The sequence below is a fragment of the Varanus komodoensis genome, unplaced genomic scaffold, assembly GCF_004798865.1.
Source record: "Varanus komodoensis strain SLA01 unplaced genomic scaffold, ASM479886v1 scaffold58, whole genome shotgun sequence".
In the NCBI taxonomy this organism is placed as follows: Eukaryota; Metazoa; Chordata; class Lepidosauria; order Squamata; family Varanidae; genus Varanus; species Varanus komodoensis.
In genome coordinates this window covers 220,391-240,310 of record NW_025336197.1, presented here as the reverse complement: position 1 = coordinate 240,310, position 19,920 = coordinate 220,391, and the positions used below count along the sequence as shown (strand labels likewise).

The 19,920-nt window shown below is 41.7% G+C and overlaps 1 protein-coding gene and 1 long non-coding RNA gene across 3 annotated transcripts in view; one reads left to right on the top strand and one right to left on the bottom strand.

The window, feature by feature from the left end:
• The window catches only part of PLCL2 (phospholipase C like 2), a 76,637-nt gene extending 60,470 nt beyond the window's left edge, over positions 1-16,167 (bottom strand). The window contains exons 1-2 of one of the 2 annotated variants that reach the window (XM_044449371.1): positions 16,007-16,167; positions 14,394-14,940 (exon numbers count right to left, since the gene is read on the bottom strand). In XM_044449371.1, the coding sequence (XP_044305306.1) occupies positions 14,394-14,696 (303 nt within the window). In that variant the 5' untranslated portion in view covers positions 14,697-14,940; positions 16,007-16,167. Of the gene's footprint in view, positions 1-14,393; positions 15,025-16,006 lie in introns of those variants that run through there. The other variant, XM_044449372.1, reaches the window with a different exon arrangement.
• On the top strand, positions 15,037-19,277 carry LOC123033048. The gene is made up of 2 exons (XR_006416566.1): positions 15,037-15,281; positions 18,323-19,277. It is a non-coding gene; the product is annotated as an uncharacterized LOC123033048 (long non-coding RNA).
• Positions 19,278-19,920: the final 643 nt, after the last annotated feature.

The window sequence follows — 19,920 nt, the reverse complement described above, 5'->3', positions numbered from 1 at the left end:
CTCCTGGTTCTTGACATCTGGCCTCCGCTGACCATGTTCTTGCTTACTGGACTATACCTTGCTTTGCTCCATCATCTACTCCTGGTTCTGACCCAAACCTGCTCTGGATTATAACTTGGATTTGTTACTGCACCGGTTATTGAACGCTGGACTTGCTTCACCTTGATTCTAGTTCCCTGCGTCCTGGTGCATCTGTCTAATACCTTCTTGCCCATGAACTGGACCATACAGTCCTCCTTGTTGCCAGCAACCTCCCTCCCTTGGGATCTTGATCATAGTATCTAGGTAAATTGAAGTTAGGAAAGGCTGTGGTCTGAAGCCAAGTGGAGCTTTATAAATTAAAACCAGCAGCTTGAACTGGGTTCAGAAACATACAGACAGCTAATGTAAGCAGACCAGAATTGCTGTTATATATTGGAATCTCCTAGTCCCTATTATTAATCTGGCTGCTGCATTTTTCAGAAAAGCTGCAGCTTTTCAACAGACTGCAAGGGAAGCCCACATAATCCAGTTTCGAGATTACCAGAGTTTAGACTACTGGTCAGGCTACCCATGTCCAGATAGCAACCCAGCTGGCAACCAGTCAAAGCTAGAAGAAGGTACTCTGTGACAAAGACAACTCCAGAAGTACCCCCAATTTATGAACCTCCCCCTTTGAGGGGAGTGCTACCCCAGCCAGAACAGGTTGAATTCCTTCCATCTAGTCAGAAGGAAAACCACTAACAGCATCTCAGTCTTCTCTGGATGGGAGTTTCAGTTTGTTACTTGTCATCCAATCCACAGCTGCAGCCAGGCACCAGTTTAACACAGCCACAGCCTCTCCCACTGAAGATGGAAAGGAGAAATAGAGCTGCACGTCATCAGCACACTGATAACAATGTACTGCAATAACTCCAGATGACCCCATTCAGCAATTCATGTAGGCAATCAACAGCAGGGAGGACAAGGACCCTGAGAATCACCATTCTAGAGAGTCCAAGGGGCAGAGCAAGCTCATACTGTTTCAATCTGCAAGTAATAAAAATGTTCACTGGACTGAATTATGGGGAAGGCTGGGAAGGAAAAGCACATATGTTTTGTCCTGCCCATCTCATGGCATACTCAGTATTTTGTAGAAGGCCTATCTGGTCGCTGTTGAGCATATTTACAATAAATGATCTGCAAAGCTACTGAAGGACTGTGGAATAATGGTGGGGCTGGGGAACTCAAACAAAAATGAATGTTTACTCATAATGGAATATACTTGAAAAATACGTGCTCTACTACCAAAAGAGTGGAAGCAGGTTCTCCACTGTTGTCAAGCTGAGGATGGCATGAAGAACAATGATGGTGGCATTAGTAAACTGCACACGAAGGACAGGAAGTCTGAGCTACTAATCTAACACTGCCATTGAAAGATGAATAAAACAGGATACTTCGGATCCTCCCATAAACATTTCATTCACCATGAAACAGTTATATAAATAAAGCAGAACTATTTTCCCCAAATCAAGCTGGGATAACAGGACAGTGCCAGAGAACTCGGCAGTAGCCAATTCCACATAGAGCAATGAAAGCCTTCTCTTATGATTCATTCAATAGATTCAGGTCAAGGATGGTGAGCGAAGAATGAATTCACAAGGATAGATCCCTCCATAGATCTCTCCACCCCTTTATAGCTATCCTGAAGGGTATTCCTGTTACCACATTTAGAAAATCATTAAGGAAAACATTTCTCCCCTCAAGGACCTTAACTGTATTTTCATAATGTCTGCTCTACAGGCTCCTTGAAAGGACAGTTTTTCTGGAAATTAACAAGTGTGCAGAGAAATGCAAAAAAGCAAGAAAGCAAGAAAGCAAGAAAGAAAGATATAAACCCGTGAATCTGGCTTAAATACAATTTCCACTGAGCTTCCTCACATCCAAGTCTACAGTATGTTCCACCACATGTGTTGGGACAATGACATGTTGGGAGAGGTCCATGGTTGTCACAGCAACCATGAAATCTTCAGGTGCCCCGGAGAGGGTGCCTTCAGCATTGAAGCCCCCAGGGCAATGGCAGGGAGTGAAGAGAGCCAACCAGAGAGTCACCCTTACTCTTGTGGCATCCCGAAGGGGCATCCCAAAGGGTGCACACTCTTTGTCGATGCCCCCCTTTGGGGACACACCTGCCAGGGCAGCCCATCAGTGGCAGCCTGCCTCCCAGCTGTAGGCCTGCTTTTATGCCAAGGTGGGGCTGCTGGCATTGCCAAGCCAGGTGCTGGCACTCTGTTGTGATGGACTGTGCTGGGGCTGAGGAAAGCAGGAAGCTGGATGGCAGGGGCAGCTACAGTAGCAGGAGATCGTAAAGCACCATGCAGCACTGTTCTTCGCCACCAGTCCCCAAGCCTGCTCACCAGTCCCAGTGAGTGACTGGTGCCCTGGCCAGAATCTTTTATATAAATACCACATCTCTGCTTCCTCATAAATGAAAAAGCTCTAGTGTAGATTCCCCTTGGTTTCTTTTCTAAATAGCATGTAGTTTCCCTGTTTTTAATACTCTGCATTTGCCAATAAGATTACTGCCCTCTTGAACTTCTCTACACTTGTAAATATATTCACTCAACATGGCTATCCAAAGGGATCCAATGACCCACGGTGAGCCCCACTGTCAGTCAAACACAGGGGGCTCACCAGTTAAACACTGTCAGTCAAACACATGACAACCCACCCACCATGACTTACAGCCAAGGTGGGTTAGTGTGACATGCAAACATACCCATTCAATAATGATTCTGTAGACCTAGCTGTTCAACTGACATGACTAATTTGAAGTAGAGAGCATCTAAAGAGAACAGCAGAAATCTGTACTCATGTACAACTGCAGAAAGAATCCCTCAAAAACAATTATTCATTGTAGAAGTTGCCCTGGGGTTTAACAGCAGTGGTCTCTCTGTAGTAAAGCGGAGGAGGAGGAGGAGGGAAAGGAGGAGATTTCATCAGTCCTCACAAGAAATTTTAAAGGGAGGTGGGTCACCTCCTTTAGGGAGTGGGTTTGTGAAACTCATTATATCATAATTTCAAAATGTCTTGTACTTGGATATGAACCTTCCCATTGGAAAAATGACTGTAAAATCATTTTGCGTCTTCTAAATTTCATTTAACATAGTAAATCTGTAGAATTAAAAACCCTGTCAGATTTTTTGAGACTGCCTAGAATATTTGGAAGCATATCTGCTGTGGACAAAACAGACAAGTTAGAATGTACATTATTCAGGAAAGTGGCAATATTATCTTTTTAACTACTGCCTGAAGGGAACAGAATGGCTGCAAAATGATACATCAGAATGTATCTGTAGTTACAGGTGTTTCATGGGGTTAAAATCAGCTGCTTTGGGCTTTTCTAGTATCCATAGATATATTACCAGAAATAAGTACAATAACCCCATTGCACTTGCAATTGTGTCTCCAACATTCAAAGAAACACTGCCTTCAATGAATAAAATAAATATATAATTTTTGTATTTCAGCACATCAGTTGAACAGATGGAGATGGATATTTTAGACATTATTATGCATTATTTATACACATACATTATAAAATTATCTCCCATCATCAATCCAAACCTTGCCCTGGGTGACCTGACACATTAGTCAACTGCAGAACTGTTCTGGTATGGATCTCTTAAATAACCACAAGCAGGCTAAGCTAAATGGCTTTAACATGTAACTCAACTGCATTCAAAACCTTTCAAGGCAGGAAGGAGTTTCTAAGGAACCAAAATAGTAAGAGGTAAAAGGGGCATAGAGCTGGATCTAACAGTGTCATTCTACTAATAGAACTGCTAATGTCAGTGGGTCCAGAAGAGTGGAAATTCCTCCTTCCCGCTCCCCACAACCTCACTGTTCCAGAGGGCTAACAAACCCTCCAGAAGAGCTTTTTAAGGTGGTCTGTAGAAAGTCCTGCTATGTTAGCCGACTTCTGCTAGTGAAAGGTAATCCAATAACCTATTTGGACTTGTCTTTTTCTAAGCGAACATTTCTCTCTTTGTTACAGTATTAGTAGTACTTTTGAGCAACTCAGCATTAAGAAACTGATCTACTCATGTAACAGTGGAAGTTAAAATGCTACAACTAGAGTACAAACCACAAGGAGTTTGTAGATTAACAATGATATTAGAGAAAGCAATATTGTTTTTGCATGTCCTAGCCAGCAGGACACAATGGTCTTGTTTGGATATCATGATAAATTATGGTGTATTCTAATGCAAAAGAGCATAGGCAAAATCTCAGGCTCATATACGTTTGCCATCCCTTTCTCGGTTCCATAGTTAAATAATGTACTAATAATTATAACTGAATTGTAAATTATTTAACCCACAATTAACCTATAGTCCCCAGGTTTGGATGGCAAGCAGAAATTCCCAACTGTCCTAGTCATTGTATATTCAAAATTGCCATGGAATGCACTATTTACCACAGGAAATAATGAGCTAATTAACCCATAATTTGCTGCCTTTACGTGCACACAAGATCCTAAAGAACAGCCAAGAGATTTCATGGGACAGCCCTTGCAAAAATTCACAGCAGTCCATGAATCAGTGGCAACTTCACAGCTCATCGAACTCCTTTTTTCAGTGCCTCAGCATAACATTCAGTTTCCAGTTATACATTAGACTTTGCACAACCAGATGTGGAGATAAGTTTCTAAGTAAGGTTGAGGGCTATGCATTTAAAATTATCCTTAGGCCTACTATCTTTAAGACTTAAATCTAACCCTGTGTAAGTGGACTGTCACTATTTCTGTAACAGGACTTGCTCATGCTCTCCTCCCCGCACATACCCCAATTCTGCTCTAAGGACCTCCAGAATATGTTTGGGAGGTGCAAAGGATGGAAGGGGAAGGACAACCCCTTTTGCCAGAGGTTTCCATTTCACAGACAGAAGACCAGTACTCGATACAACTCTTGAGTGTCTCAGTGAGGGTAATTAATTAAGCAGTCACCTGTCTGCTGAAGGTTATAGGATAATAAATTGGTTAGCTTTTAAGGTTTCACAAGACTCTTTAGTTATTGTGGTTGTCTTTGGCATACCCGGTGATATATTTAGGGTGGCGAGCCAGCTGGAAAAGAGAACAGGGCTTCCATACCTTTAATACTATTAAACCTCAACAGCCATCATCTGGAAATCCTGAACGCATCACGCACATGCATTATATAAACAAAATACAACACATGTTTATGGCATAATATATAGCAATAAAACACAAGTTGTTAGTATTAATGTACTTTTAAGATAAAGATCCCTGATATATTTATATTTGAATATTAAATCAATATTATTTATGAGATTTTTTAAAAGATGATATTAAAAACTTGCGTATTTTTTCCAGTCCTGGGACAAGATGCATTATAATATTTATTTACTTACAGGTTAAAATAATTACCATCTTAGACTGAGACATAAGCTGAAATATAAGAATTCTTCCCAAAAGTCAGTTCAATTTTAATTTAATTCCAGGTAAGCATTTTTGAAGGTACAGATGATAGAGGTCAAGTAGTTTTTATTTTAGAAGCTGAAGGAAATGGCTTTGATTACTTCCAAGGAGTTACTTGGTTAAATTGAATTGAGACATAATGTGGCCATAATCTGCCACAACATTAAATACAAGGAACTTTTTAATATAGTAAATCCCTAATCCTAAAAAGGCTTAGAGGTACATAATTGCATTCATTCTTGCCTATGTACAAGTATGCATAGCTGGTATCTAAATGATTCTACGGTTTATTTCAAATCAAAGTGAAAGAGGGATTGTTTGATTTGATGTGGCATTTATTGTACCTGAATGCAAGGAATTAATTTATGCTTGCTATGACTTACACAATGCCATTAGATGAATTATTTGTGTGTGTGTTGTGTGTGTGTGTCATGCATGCAATCTTCTTAAGCAACATCATATTACTGGACCAATTATCACAATTGAGCAAGGTGATAACCTAGCCATTTTTCTCCTCAGTGTGGGGAGCCCACTGCTGACATTACAAAATGACCATCATGAAAGTGGGAATAACATCTGAGCAGGCCCATCTGTCTTCCTATGTTGAGAGAGCTTACATAACTGCACTTACTCCACCCCTGGAACTAATTCAGGAAGAAAACCTTGCACATTTCAAGACAGGCTCATGTTCTTGCCATCGCTTTAATGTTCCCAAGATGAACTGCAGCAGGCATTGAAAACTAATTCCAAAGACAAATTGTTGTCATATATTACCTCCCACAAGCAACAGATATAGTACAGACCACAATGTGCCACAAAGAACAGGAACTAATGGCACCACACCTAAGTGCACCAAGAACAGAATCAGGCAGATTGAGAAGATAAGCACAGTAAGCCATACACTAAACAAGTTACCATGTCAAGAAAATAAATGCAGTGAAAGAGTGGGAAAGGAAAGTTTTCTTTACGCTGGAAAGGTATTACAGCATAAAGAAAACTAGACTTCCACAATGTCCTAAACTTACCTACACATAATTCTTTGTCCTACCCCTATTGTTTCAGGTTTATAATTCTGAGTTCTGTTGACTTACTTTTTTACTTTTAAAATGGAAATAATAGGACACTGGAGTAAAAAAAATTAGAGAAAAAAGTGTTTTGTGTTTGTTTTTTTAAAGATATTGAGCAATAGCAAGGGCAGGCTTGGAAAATGGTAACTATATGAATATGAATGTAAATATGTACTTCAGTATTCATCATTTTCAGACAAGTTTAAGCTAGAACCCTGCTTGACTGCCATATTTACAAATAACGTTCTTAGAACAATAAATTACACAAAAATGCACAAGCCACACACATGCACAAGATAAGAAACTGAAGTTCTGGTTTTCCTCCAAGGAAAGCAGTCATAATTTTGCATGCATGAGAAAAGCCCATAGATAATAAGAAGTGGAGACACATGCTTTGAAGGGACATGGAGCCAGTCACATTTGGAAGTGCTTGCACAAGTCTGCACAACCTCAGTTATTGAATGCACTCTCGGGATTAATGTATGTGGTAAATGCTGGCATGCTAAAATCCAATGTTTGGAAGGAGGACCGGTTTGTGTACCATGTGGAGTGGAGCAGTTTGCATACTGAGCAAGGAGGATGCTAGATAACCTATCCTCATAATCTCAAGTAGAAGAAAAGCAGTGCCTGAAATTAAAGGAAAACTCAACCAAAGAATAATCTATGGAGTACACGGCTTGCATGTATGGGGAAAACATCCCTGCCACTGTAAAATGTCCTACAAGACACTCTTTGTTGATTACGTCACAGATTGTGCAGATGTTCATGAAACCAAGTTTGGCAGAGCTGCGAATTAGGACTACCAGGATGACTGTTTTTAACAAATGGTAGGTAGTTACACCAAGTCTTTTTCACATTTGGAACATATAGAACAGGAGGAGGTTATCCTTTTGGGTTCTCAGGGAAGGGGAGACCCTTGGGAGTGCCGCCTTCCCTGGATTTTCACTATGCTTGCCACCCTCACTTTTCTTGCCTCCCTCAGCTATTTTTCAGAGGATTTTTCTCCACCTCTATTTTAGTCAGTAACTTCAGCTCTTCGACAGAGATGGGAGGAAGTATCAAAAAAGAAAAAAGAGAAAGCCCTGCTCCAACACCTCTGTTGCTCCCAAGGATCTCTAGTAGATTTTCTCCTCTGCAAGCAATTCTTGGGTTTCCCCCACCTCAATGGAGAAATATTGGTAAGGAAAAGTGAATGACAGAGAGATGAAAAGAGGGCAAACTAAGGCCATGGGCACACTGGAAGACTGTGGAAGGGACCAGAACACACTTGAGCACCCAGCCTGTTTAAAAAGCTGTAGGGTGTGGTCATGTTTCCCATGTTTGACACGGTGTCACAGCTGAAAGGCACTGTAGTCCAGACAGTAAAAACTAGAATTGGAGAAGCACAGATTCAGATTCTATACCTATGCACATGTATAGCAGCACAAGTCCCTGCAATCCTATGCCTGCTTACCTGTGGATAAATCACAGTAAACTCAATAAAGCTTACTTTTCAACAGGCCTGCATAGTATTGCAACAGACATGACCTTCCTAAAAGGGTGGCTCCAGGAAAAATCAGGCTGCAACCCTAAACATATTCACAAGAGGATAAGCGCACATGAATACTGTATGACTTGCTTCTAAATAAATGTGTGCATATCTACAAAACCAGAAACTGAAACAGTAGCAATAATACACAAAAATTGCTAGTGCAGGAAGAGCAGAGCAACTGGAAACTTGGTTCTTGCTGGGATTTGCTAATCTAGCATTATACAGAGTTAAGAATGCCAATTCAGCCTTTGAAATTAGTCTAACAATCATATCTTTGTACAGATGTGACTGTTATTTGAACGATACAAGCTATAAAGTGTAGGCATAAACATTGTTTTGCTAATAATACTTTAAAGGGCAGCTTTATTAAATGTTTTTCTACCCATTTGTGTCATATGCAAATAAACTTACCCAACTGCGGCTGAAAGCTAAATTTACTAATCAGAAAGATGGTGTTTTTTTGGGGCAGGATGCTATGAATAGGCTTTATAGAATATTATTAGGCATTTTCAAATAAGCTTTTGGACTCTTACAAATGTATCACTGTCTGACATTTCCTAGCCCTGTAACAGAGTTCCCTATAAACATACCCTGCCCTATCACCCAATAAAAGGTTGGTATTTTCACCCACTCACAAGTAAGAGGAGACTCCAACCCTATCCTTCAAATGCTCAAGAGCTTACAAGGCATATTATGTAATCCTATCATGTGGCAGCAATTCAAAGGGCAGAAGCAGTCTGAAATTGCTCTACCTTCACAGAATCAGGTGCAACACTGAAGAAAGGAAAGGAAAATGAAAGAAAGTTCATGACATACAACAACTGTTAAATATCATGCAAGAAACACAAAACAGGAAATAGTGGTACAGTTCTCTACCAATACAACATGACCGCTCAGAATTTCCCATGAACTCAGTAAGTGTTGTGGTACTAGTATTGTACTAAGAAAAGCTGTCCACGTGGTCTACATCAATGGTAAAGCAAAGGATAGCCAGCCATGAGTATTACTTTATCCCATTTCTTAAGACAACAGAGTCATCCATGTTTTTGCTAAGCACACATTGCATATCATTACTACTATGTCCAGCCAAGAGCCGTCACACAAATGAATTGACCTAGTCTTTTTATTTGTACAGTAGACCATTATGGAGATGCTTGCATCCACAAAGTACTTTTTTTCAGATTATCTTCAAAATAATTGAAGACCAAACAGCACAATCCTATACATATATTCAGAGATAAGTCTCTTCATGCTTGATTGGAAATCTTCTGTGGTAATTGTGCACAGGATAGCAGCTTAATGGGCAGTGTCCAACATAACAGAAATTGTATTGCACTGGCATAAGCAACCTCTAGCATAACAGCAATAGCACTTATGTGAAAGGTTTTCTGGGGCGATGCCTCACGCCAGCAAGCATCTCTCGTCTGCTATTACCAGTAAAGCACTGTAGAACAGGTTCTTACATTGTTTTTAAACATCTACAGAACGGATCACATGGACCAAACACATTGTATTATAGCATTTACTATAATTTACTAGATTTACTAGATAGAAGATTATTTTGTAAAAATAAAACTTCTATGTCATATACATTTAGGACTGTGCTAAGTGCATTCATCTTCTTTGTGGCATTTTAAAACCTGAGTCCACTGCTAATGGCAAATGCTTATTTGCGTTATATGTGGGCATTTTAGACTGCTTCCAAAAGTGTGTTCTTTGGGTTTTGTTTCCTGAGTTTTAGGTAGCTTTTGTGTAAACAAGGGACTTCGGTAACAACAAGATCTACTGACAAGCCAAGTCCAGTCTAAACAGAGACTGGCAACTAAGTTGAGGAATTCCTGTCCTTTGTTACAGCATTTTATTTTTACATAGACTAAACAATTCTTTTTTAAACAAATGCAGACAGTTTTGAATGATTCATCAACTACTTTTGTTGTAACATAGTACTACAATAAACTCAGCTTCATACATTGCAAAAAATGATTTGCACCTTCTTTATATTAAATGGTTAATGGAATTGTTTCAGAAATTCTAAGCATTTGGGACCAAAGGTGAAGAGAACAACAGTTAGCAATAAGAGCTCTTGACCATTTTCTTGATGGGTTCTTCTGTTCTTCCTGCCTTCATACACAAATCAGTATGGAAGGATAATTCTATCTCTGTTCAAGAAGAGTATGTCACCAAGCTTTTTAAGGATCAGCAGAACACTGCTTCTTTTTTGAGAAAGGAAGTTGATCTGCTGTAGCATTGTACATATATAAAAGGCTAAAGACTTATATTACCTTATAATTAAAGCATATATGACACCTGGTAAAATCCTATGTAAAACAGTAGTGGTTATAAATTTTTTGTAGTTTTTACTTGCAGTATTTTCACTAGCGGTCTTTTGGGATGATAACCTGTCAGTTTATTTACAGTGATTCATTTATATTAACCAGTCAAAGTGTCCATTCACATATTTTTCTTTATTATCTTTATATCCCACCTTTGTTCTTGATTTATATAATTTCTTAACCAATGGTGGGGTAAAGAATGGGAATGCCAGTGCAGGGACTGGCATATTGGACTAGGACAAGGAGACTCAGATTTGAATCTGTACTTTGCATGAAGCTAGTCAGTACCTTCCAGCCTCACCTGACAAGTACAGAACCACTACTGTATGGGGATAATGGGGAGTGTACACACCATCCTGAGCTGCTTGAATAAGGGGCAGACTCTGTATTGCATTTTAAAGAGAGAGAACACAGTATCTTATTCCTATTTTCTGGTTTTTAAACAGCATTCAGTGTTTCAGAAGTGTTCAGAAACAATATCAGAAAGAGTGACATAAAGTACAACATGAATGGTAATGTCAACCATAAAATAACAAAATGGGAGTAACAAACACATTGTTTGTTGTGATGTTTGTGTCCAGGACCAATTCAGAACATATACTAAAGATGCAACCCAATGCACAATGAGACACAAAAGGTCTGCTGGGGAATGCTACAATTGTAGAACATGTTTTCTGTCTAAACATGCACAGGATTGAACTCTAAATTTACATAAGGTGAAGGGGAAGCATAAACAGAGAAAACACTGCTGCTTTTCCATTATACATAAAATGTAGAAATTTTGTTTAATACCCTACCGACAGGATCTTCACAGAGAAGTGTTTCATGCCTTATCCAGAAGGATATTGAGGCATGACATCATGCATGCAGAAATCATTTCAAAGAAGAAAGTTATGCCCACCAGGGGGTTTAGAAGCAGGAAAAAAAACCTCTCAACTGGATAACGATATATGTGGTTGGCAAACTATCCAGTTTTACGGAACTAAAACTATTAATGTAATGTACAATCGTACATTATTCAACTTGCAAAGAAATGGAAACTGAAAGAATATCTCCATTAAAAGACACTAACAAGATTAATACAAAACTGGTGAGATCATTAATGTATGCATAATATTTCACAATGTAAAATAACTTCAGAGGACTTGTAGTACAGTATTCCACTCTTCACTGCCACAGTAACTTGAGTAAGAAGGGCAAAGGTTCCACTGCTATGGCTAAAGCAGCTTCCTAAGAATGACAGAGTATAGACACGAAGCTTCAGCCCTGCACCATTTTCATTATTTTTTAAATCCAGTGACACAATTAAAAAAAAAACAATGCAATCAGGTAAGCCACCCTGTAGGTTACAAATGGGCCATGGAGAATTACAACATATAGGCAGTCTACCACAGGGAAGTAACACAAATACCAGCCCTTCCCAGCAGAAAATCTTCATACTATAAATCCTTACGGTGACACTCTTAGGAATTCACACATGCATCTGAATCTGAATCTAACTCTAAAGGAAGGATCAGCGTTCCAAAGCTGATACAAATGGCCCACACTTCTACTGAAACTGGGACCCTACTACCAAGTAGCACATAGGTACAGGCACAAGATTTCATAATGTAGGAGACAAAGTGAACAGGAAGGAGAAACATACATATTAGGACAACAAGAAAAATCCAGCTTCCACTAGGAAAGATAAGCCAGGCAATGACCTTAGAAATAACAGAGAAAAGAAACAGAATAACAATTTTATTGCTTTCAGAGTGGGCATTGCATGTATAATTAAATCACTGCTCATTGTTTACATAAGCATGCATTTATATCATGTTTGGGCACATCATTTTAGCAACCATGTTAGTATACAGTTCAGGAACTCCAAATGTCTTAACAGCAGACACTGTTATTTTATAAAAAAGATTATTTTAAAGAGATCCACATGAATATATATACTCATTGTTAAAACTATGCTTCAAGGATGCAGTTACTTTAGTACCATTACTTGCAAAGTGCTTTGCCAAGCTCTTGTATCCTTTAAAGATTATATTCTATGTTCCTTTAAGCTATATTCTAGAGTGACCTTTTTACTAACAGCTGATGCACTAAACTTGAGTATTTGTTTAGGTTACATGTGTGCATATGCAAGGCCGCATAACCTTAAACATGTTTATTCATAATCAAAAGCACATTTTAAATTGGACACTCATAGTTTTTCAGATTTCTTGCAAATATTAAAATGACCTTGAGCATGCTCCAGACATTCCACTTCAAGTCCCCTACAGCTATAATTCTAAACATGGAAGTGACGGCTACCAAAGTTGGTCCTGCTTACTTTCAAGTAAACACACATAAGATCTGCCTGACACAACAATCAAAAATAAACATGAGTCAACACACCTAAAATAGCATTCATTGGATCTCGGATCATGTTAAATTACAGCAGCAACAAAACAAAGCTGGTTACCAATTAGAAATATGCATAACATTAAGTATTTACTAAACAATGAGGGCCTAAAAATGTTAGGAAATAGGTCTATGGTTTTACACTTTTAGTTAGGTAGGTGAACTGCATAAGAAGACATTCTGTGTACAGAAGGTAAAGTCCACTCTCATATCACCATACTGTGGATTTCTCAGCTTCACAACAGGCTATAGCTTCAAACAATGCCCTTTTTCAAGCATAAACTGCTATGTAAACAAATGACACACTGGAAATCCATTTAACCAACTCTAAATATATGCCAGCATAATGATATCCTACTCTGGAGAACACAGTCACATAGTTAAATTAATACTTGATTCAGGTCTAAAAATATTTTCATGCTAAATGAATATTAAATAATACACTGCAGAAAAAGCAACAGAAATTTGCCACTCTAGCACTAATCTTCCAGTTACACATGCACACTTTTGTGAGTGTTTACCAACCTGCATCACCTCTGACAGGAAGGGCGGGTGCATGATTGTCAAATGCCATATACCGCTGCCTGTCCTTGCTATCCCCTTGATTTTCAAAACAAGATCCTGCAGTTTGTTGCAGAACCTGAAAACCACTTCCCAATGAAAACCACTTCATTGCAGAAACATTTCACTTAGAAAAAGCTATTGAAAATACCGGAGTTCATCTTAACAAGGAAACAGTACTAGCTATGAAAATGCTGTATGCATTTCCATACACACAGAAATTCTGCCATTTTATATAACTTTGGTGCAGTTCAAAATTGCAACTTTGGGGTACATACTGTTCAGCTATTAAAGAGTATTGCCACTATTATCACAATCTAATTGTCCTCTCTACAAAGCTTATGGTCAGGAGTCCTTCATTTTTCTTTTATCTTCAGCAACCAGCACAGTCTCTTCCTTCCAAGCCTGTTCAGTGCATACCCAGAACATTAAATCAAGATAATAATTAAGAAAGCCTGAGACGGCAAATAAAGCTGTCATGAACTGTCCCCTTGATTGATGCACTATCATCTTTGGGAAGGGGCTTTCATACTTTTCCCTCACTCACTCCATTTATTCTTGGTTTTCACATCACTTGCTGCACATCTGTCAGCAAGATTCAAAATTGCTTTGCACAGGTGCATGCAGCATCCCACAGGATTGCCAAAGCCCTGCGTAATTTCCGAGCTCTGGTGAGCTCACTTCATACTTTACCAGGTACTAATACCTTCCCTTCCATTTTAGTACACTTCTCCTGCCTCCTACCCCCCACCTCCCCTCATATATGCACAAACCAATTTCATCAGACAACAAGCCCCTTTCCCTCTGAGATGAACACACCAAACCTTTCCCATCACATAGCCTGTAACTCAACAGCCAGATTGTGTCCCTTCCTCCCCACTGTCCTACACACACACTCTACTGCCTCCATAAGCCAGTAAACATTAAGCCTTCACTGCTACCCTTCTAATTGGGCAATCCAATGCAAGATGTGCCTGGACTTTTTGCAGCCCCTCTCCCCTCCCAGGATAGCTAAGAAGAGATCCTAGGGAATCCCGGGCAGCATATCATCTTACCTTGATGATGCTGGTTTTCCTAGGGATGCCAGATTTGCCTTCTGGATGCAGGGTAGCACATCCTTTCTCGATGCCAGGACTGCCAGGCTGGGCTGACTCCGTGTCATCTCTGGTGCCCAGAGCACAGTCCCCGTTAGAGACCCCGTTGCCAGCACTGTCCGAGTGGGTCCTTGCCACCCCTCCGCCTCCTCCTTCCCCATCCCCTGCTTTGAACGCCGCCTTCCCACGGGCAGGACTTGGAGAGGAGGTTATTCCCCCTCTGTCGCCGCCGCCGCCAGCCCCCCTGCTGCCAAACTCCGCCATCAGCTGAAGTGGTTCTAGGGAAGCAGCAATATCGCCGTCTCGCCTGCCGCTGCTCGGTGATGATGGTTGCGCTTCTTCTTCCGCTTTCTCCCCCCACTTTCCGATATATACAAAGGCTCCGGAGAAGCTCGTTGCAAAACTCTCTGCTCTCTGACCGGCGGTCACGCTGCGAGGCTTCTCAAGTGCCCAGGCGGTGTCCGAGTCCCGGGGTCGGCCAGCGACGCCAGCCCCGGCTTTTCAGCACCTTGGGGGAAGAAATGGAAAGCGGGTGGGGGGGAAAGCATGTTAAGAGTAAGACAGACGCTGCAACGTGACGATCTCCGCTCTCGAATCCGACTCGCGAACAGGGGTAAATTAACCAACAACGACGTAGCACATGCACCGAAGGCGAGGAAGAGGCGGGGGGTTAGGAGGAAGGGAGCGGCGCAGCGAAACACGCAGACGGAGGGGTGAGCCCTCCCCGTGAACAACAAAGGCGCTCTCCCCGCCGGAGGGGGAAGAGAGAAAGCGAGGGAAATGGGGAGGAGACGATGTCACACCCCCATAAGAAGCTAGGCGCAGGCGAGCGTGGATGCCCCGCGAAAGGTAAGCGCCCCGATTGCGGCTGCTGCTGCTACCACATGAGCGCGAATTGCTTTTCGCATTTTCTGCGCCTCGGCAGGAGGGAGAGGAACTACTCCGATAGGAAGCAATACGGCCGCTTTCTGAGGATTTGCTGGAAGTGTGGGTGGGTTTCCGCCGCCCGCCGCCCCCCGCCATGAGGACTTCCACGCGCGAAGGGGGCCACGGCGCTCCAGCGAGAGGAATGGGCCCACCTTTCCCTTCCAGCAAGGCTGCAGTGGCGGCCCTGAAAAGCTCACCTATGACCGCCCGCTCCCCTGTTCATCATGCATTTGAGGGACACGATTCACCCATTCCCCCGCGCACCCCACCCTACACACACACACACACACACACACACACCCCTGTCGACTGAACACATGAACCGCGCGCGCCCTCCGCCTTCTCTGTGCAGATCCCTCTTCCTCCAGCATCAGCCCATGTGCCAAAATTTGCATGCGCTCCTCTTCGCCGGCTGCTCCTCCTCGCCACCAGGAGCGCGAGCGCGCGCGGCGAGCGGCACCAGCCCGGCCCCCACCCGCGTTTGCACCGGGCATTGTCCGCCCGCGACCCTCCTCTCCCCGGTAGCCTCCGCTCCCCCTCCCCGCCAGATACCAACACGGCACCCCTACAGAGCCTTTCTCCGGTGAGTTCTTACTTTCCCCGCACCCCCGCGGCGCTTCAGCCTTTCCTCGCCCAAGAATACACACCCCCGGAGCAAGGTGACGGGAGAGGTCTCCTCCGATAGCTCTGCCGCGACCGCAATAACAGCGGCGGCGGCAGCGGCAGCTTCCCCTCCCTTCCCGCTTCCCCGCGACGGTCTCCGCCTCTGGCTGAAGCCGGATACGCGCACAGAAACGGGCTCATGTGGCTGCAGGGCTTTCCCTCGCCGACTCTGCTGTACTTTTTGGAGAACGGCTGGCTGGCTGGCTGGCTGGCTGGATCGCCGCCCCGCGCGAGCCTGCGAGGGCGCTCGCCCGGGGAGGCGGGGAGGGGGCAACCCCCGCAGCCCCTCCAGCCCCGTCTAGCCCGCGCGGGTCCTCCTTGCGCCGCTGCCGGCCCGGCCCAGCTGTCAATCACAGGGTCGAGCGCGGCTCAGATTGGGCAACCATCCAGCACCCCCTCCGGCCGTCCAAATACATTACATTGGGGAGAAGGAAAAGCCAGTAGGGAGCAAATGTGGCCCGCTCTGAGCAAGCGGGTCTTTGCCTTCACGGTCCCCCTTTCTTTTTACTTCCATTCACTCCCACGTTCTGCTGCAAGCCAGCCAGCCAGTGTTTGTTTCAGTCGGAAGGAGGTCCGGGTTCGGTACCTATCTCAGTTTCCCTTGTCCATATGCTTCATATGCCCTATTACACTCGAGTTTGTCTGTCTTCTTGATTTACTTTCGCACTTATTTAAATTCATCACGTTGTAGCCAGACTTGACTTAGAATAGACCCATTAGGCACAACAGAACAAGAAAGTCATGATTAATTTATGCTTAATTGGTTTCAGGGCTTTAATCTAAACACAGCTAGGTGAGTATCCAGCCCATATTGTTTTAGCTGCACTTTTTTTCTTTGGTGCATTAAGGGTGAACAACTAAATCAAGTATTCTTCTGAGTGCTTCCAGAAATGTCTGCTTTCTTTTACATTCTCCACCTCTGATTAAAACATAAACCGAATCTGGTTGAAACCCGGCTCTCTTCTGCATCAATCATATTCAGAAGTGATACACTATGGGCTAAAGGGCATGGCATTCCTGACTTCACTTGTGGAAATGCCCCCAGGACTCTCCATGGTTAACCCGTCATCAGACCATCTGGATTCAGTTAAAGTCACCTTCCTGGATGATCAATCCTTTTTCTGTCCATTAATAGTTTCCAAAGTGTAAATCAAATTTAATCAGTGGATGTACATGCTGTATACGCAAGGACATTTCGATGACAGCTCAAAAAAAGAAAAAAAAAGGACAAGACAAAAAGAACAGAAGAATAACTATACTGACAAAGCTTTTTTATAGACCAGCAAGATATTGAGAATACAGAATGCTTTCTTAATGTGTAATCCACCAGCCTGTCACCACCACAAAACCTTTTATACAAACACACTTGCATTTCAGGTATCTCATATAACTATATTAATAAAAACATTTTGCAGTGTACAAAGTTTAGAAATGATTCGTACAAAATGATCCTGTACATTTCATGAAACCTTTCACCATTTCATTGCAACTGATTCCTGTGGAATAACTACTAACCTCTTGCTGTGTAGTCACAAACTCAAACATCAGAATAGGGAAGGTAGCACCTAGTTCACCAATCTCTCTTGCTATCCTGATTGTGCTAAATAACATGTATGTTAAAGAGCAACTACTCTGTTAACTAAATTTGGGCTAATATAGTAAGTAGCATGGGGAGGGGGGAGTTAAGATACTTTGATAAAGAAAAGAAGAATCTATGGTAGTCCTGAAAACATTTTGTCAAAAAAGGAAAAAGAAAAGCAGATATTTTGGAAGCATTAAAACCAGGAGATGGATTTAACTTGATACACAGACCGGGAACACACTCAAAGGAAGGAGATCTGCAATCATAAATGCACTAACTATGAAATGTACCCCATGGAACCCGGTGAAAATCACTTCTGAGTAGGCAAACACTGGGTTGCATATAATCATCCAACAGGGTAGGAGCAAGAAAGGAGATTAAACATAGATTAACATTAGTCTGGGAAACAGACTGATAGAGAAAGTGGCATAGAAACCCACAAGGGGTCAGTATAGAAGTTTAAAGGGAGAAGAAGAAATGACCACAACATTGATAACACATGCAGAACAGAAGGAACCAAAGTTCTCAAAGGATAATTTTGAAAGTATATTGGAAAACAGATACAAACAAGCATGCAAAAACCTGGCTGTCCAGTGTATGACCTCAACTCAACCTACAAATTTGCCTTATCAGCTGTGCTAATTGGCAGATCAATGTGAAACTGAGGTATCTTGTGTATGTTTATTTATTTTATTTATTTAAAGTGTGTTTATTGCAGGAATCACTCATGCGGGTTTCATTATACCAAATACCCTAACTCAGAAGAATGTAAAGATCCCTGTGCAGTGAAAGAAGGGCTGAAGAAGCAGCGCAGAGGAAGAACCAGGAGGAGAATATCAACAATGTAAAGTCAGCAGACAAGAAATAGGATGGAAAATAGTTTTTGCCCAGAAAAAGAAGATAACTGGAAGTTTGGGAATGGTCATTATATTAGAATAGAAGAGGTTCAATCCAGATTAGAGGAGGTCAGCCAGATACTTGGAGAACAAAAAGAACATGCTCTACACTTGAGCCGAAAGAAAGGGAAAATTAAAGAGTGGAAAGATGAAGGACACAAAAGAGCATCTTTGTCTTATGCAGTTTTATCCTCATTTTAAAAGATGTCAAATATTTCGCAATGGAAGAGAAGGCAGTGAGTTAATTATGAGTAATCTAAAGCTAGAAAAGTGTGTGTGAGAGAGTATCAACAAAATAGGATCTAGAATTGCTGAAAAGTGGTATAGAGGACAGTCAGTGTTAGTGGAAAGCTCTGAACAGTTGGTTAGTCTACCTACAGAAACCTTCAGATGAAGAAGTGAAGAAAATGAATAGGGAAATGATAAAAATGGATAGTGTGAAGGTGATATAAACGTTATTATCATTTGTAAATGAGCAAGGCCAACAGAGAACAAGGATGGTAAAGGGGGAAAACAAGAAAGTGTGTGGCAGAGAGAAACATGAATCTAAATATTGAACACCCCCTCCCTATTAGAGCTGATCAATATGTGTCATAATTCTCTATACAGGCATCAGCCTCCATGAAGGAGAGGCTCTGTTAAAATGTAGTAACTAATATAAACCAAGTGAATAACCTGGATTAAATAGTCCACAGACACACAACTTGCCAGATGTACTTATTTTTATTTATTATGTAACTTAATGAACAAATCATAAATTTTGCTACCACACAATAACGTATGGCATCTCATTCCTTATATTGTTTGCATCTGCATTGAGCCAGTGTTCTTGGGCAAATCGTTTTTAAGCATTTAATATATTATTATTACATTCATGTTCTGCCCTCTTCTTCCTCTTCAAGGAACACAAGGCAGCTTACAAAGTTCTCCACATCTCCACTGTATCCTCACAAAAGCAACCTTAGACTGAGAGTATGTGACTGACCCAAAGCCACCCAGAGAGCTTCGTGGCTGAGTCAGATCTCCTGGGTCCCCAGTCCAACACTGTAACCACTACACCATACAGTTATAAATATTGTTACTGAAGCCGGTTTCTTAATGGGTTGCTTAGGTCTGTATATTAATCAGACAAACGTATTAACACACACAGTACTTCCTGGAACCAATGGTGTAGTGGAATCGGGACACAGTACCAGCACTTCTTTTCCCATCGTGGATGTTGACCTCATCTGCTATTCCCACCACTCCCATGCTTCTTCTTTCCCTCTGAACTTAGCTACAGACCACACAGTAGCATTGTTCCTTATCCAATGCAAAGTATTTTGGGGTGGCTTTGTCCTGAATGGGAAATTAAGTTACATTACGTTACAAAAGACCTTCTCCTGTAAAGATGAAAACTGCTAGAACTGATATGCCTGCA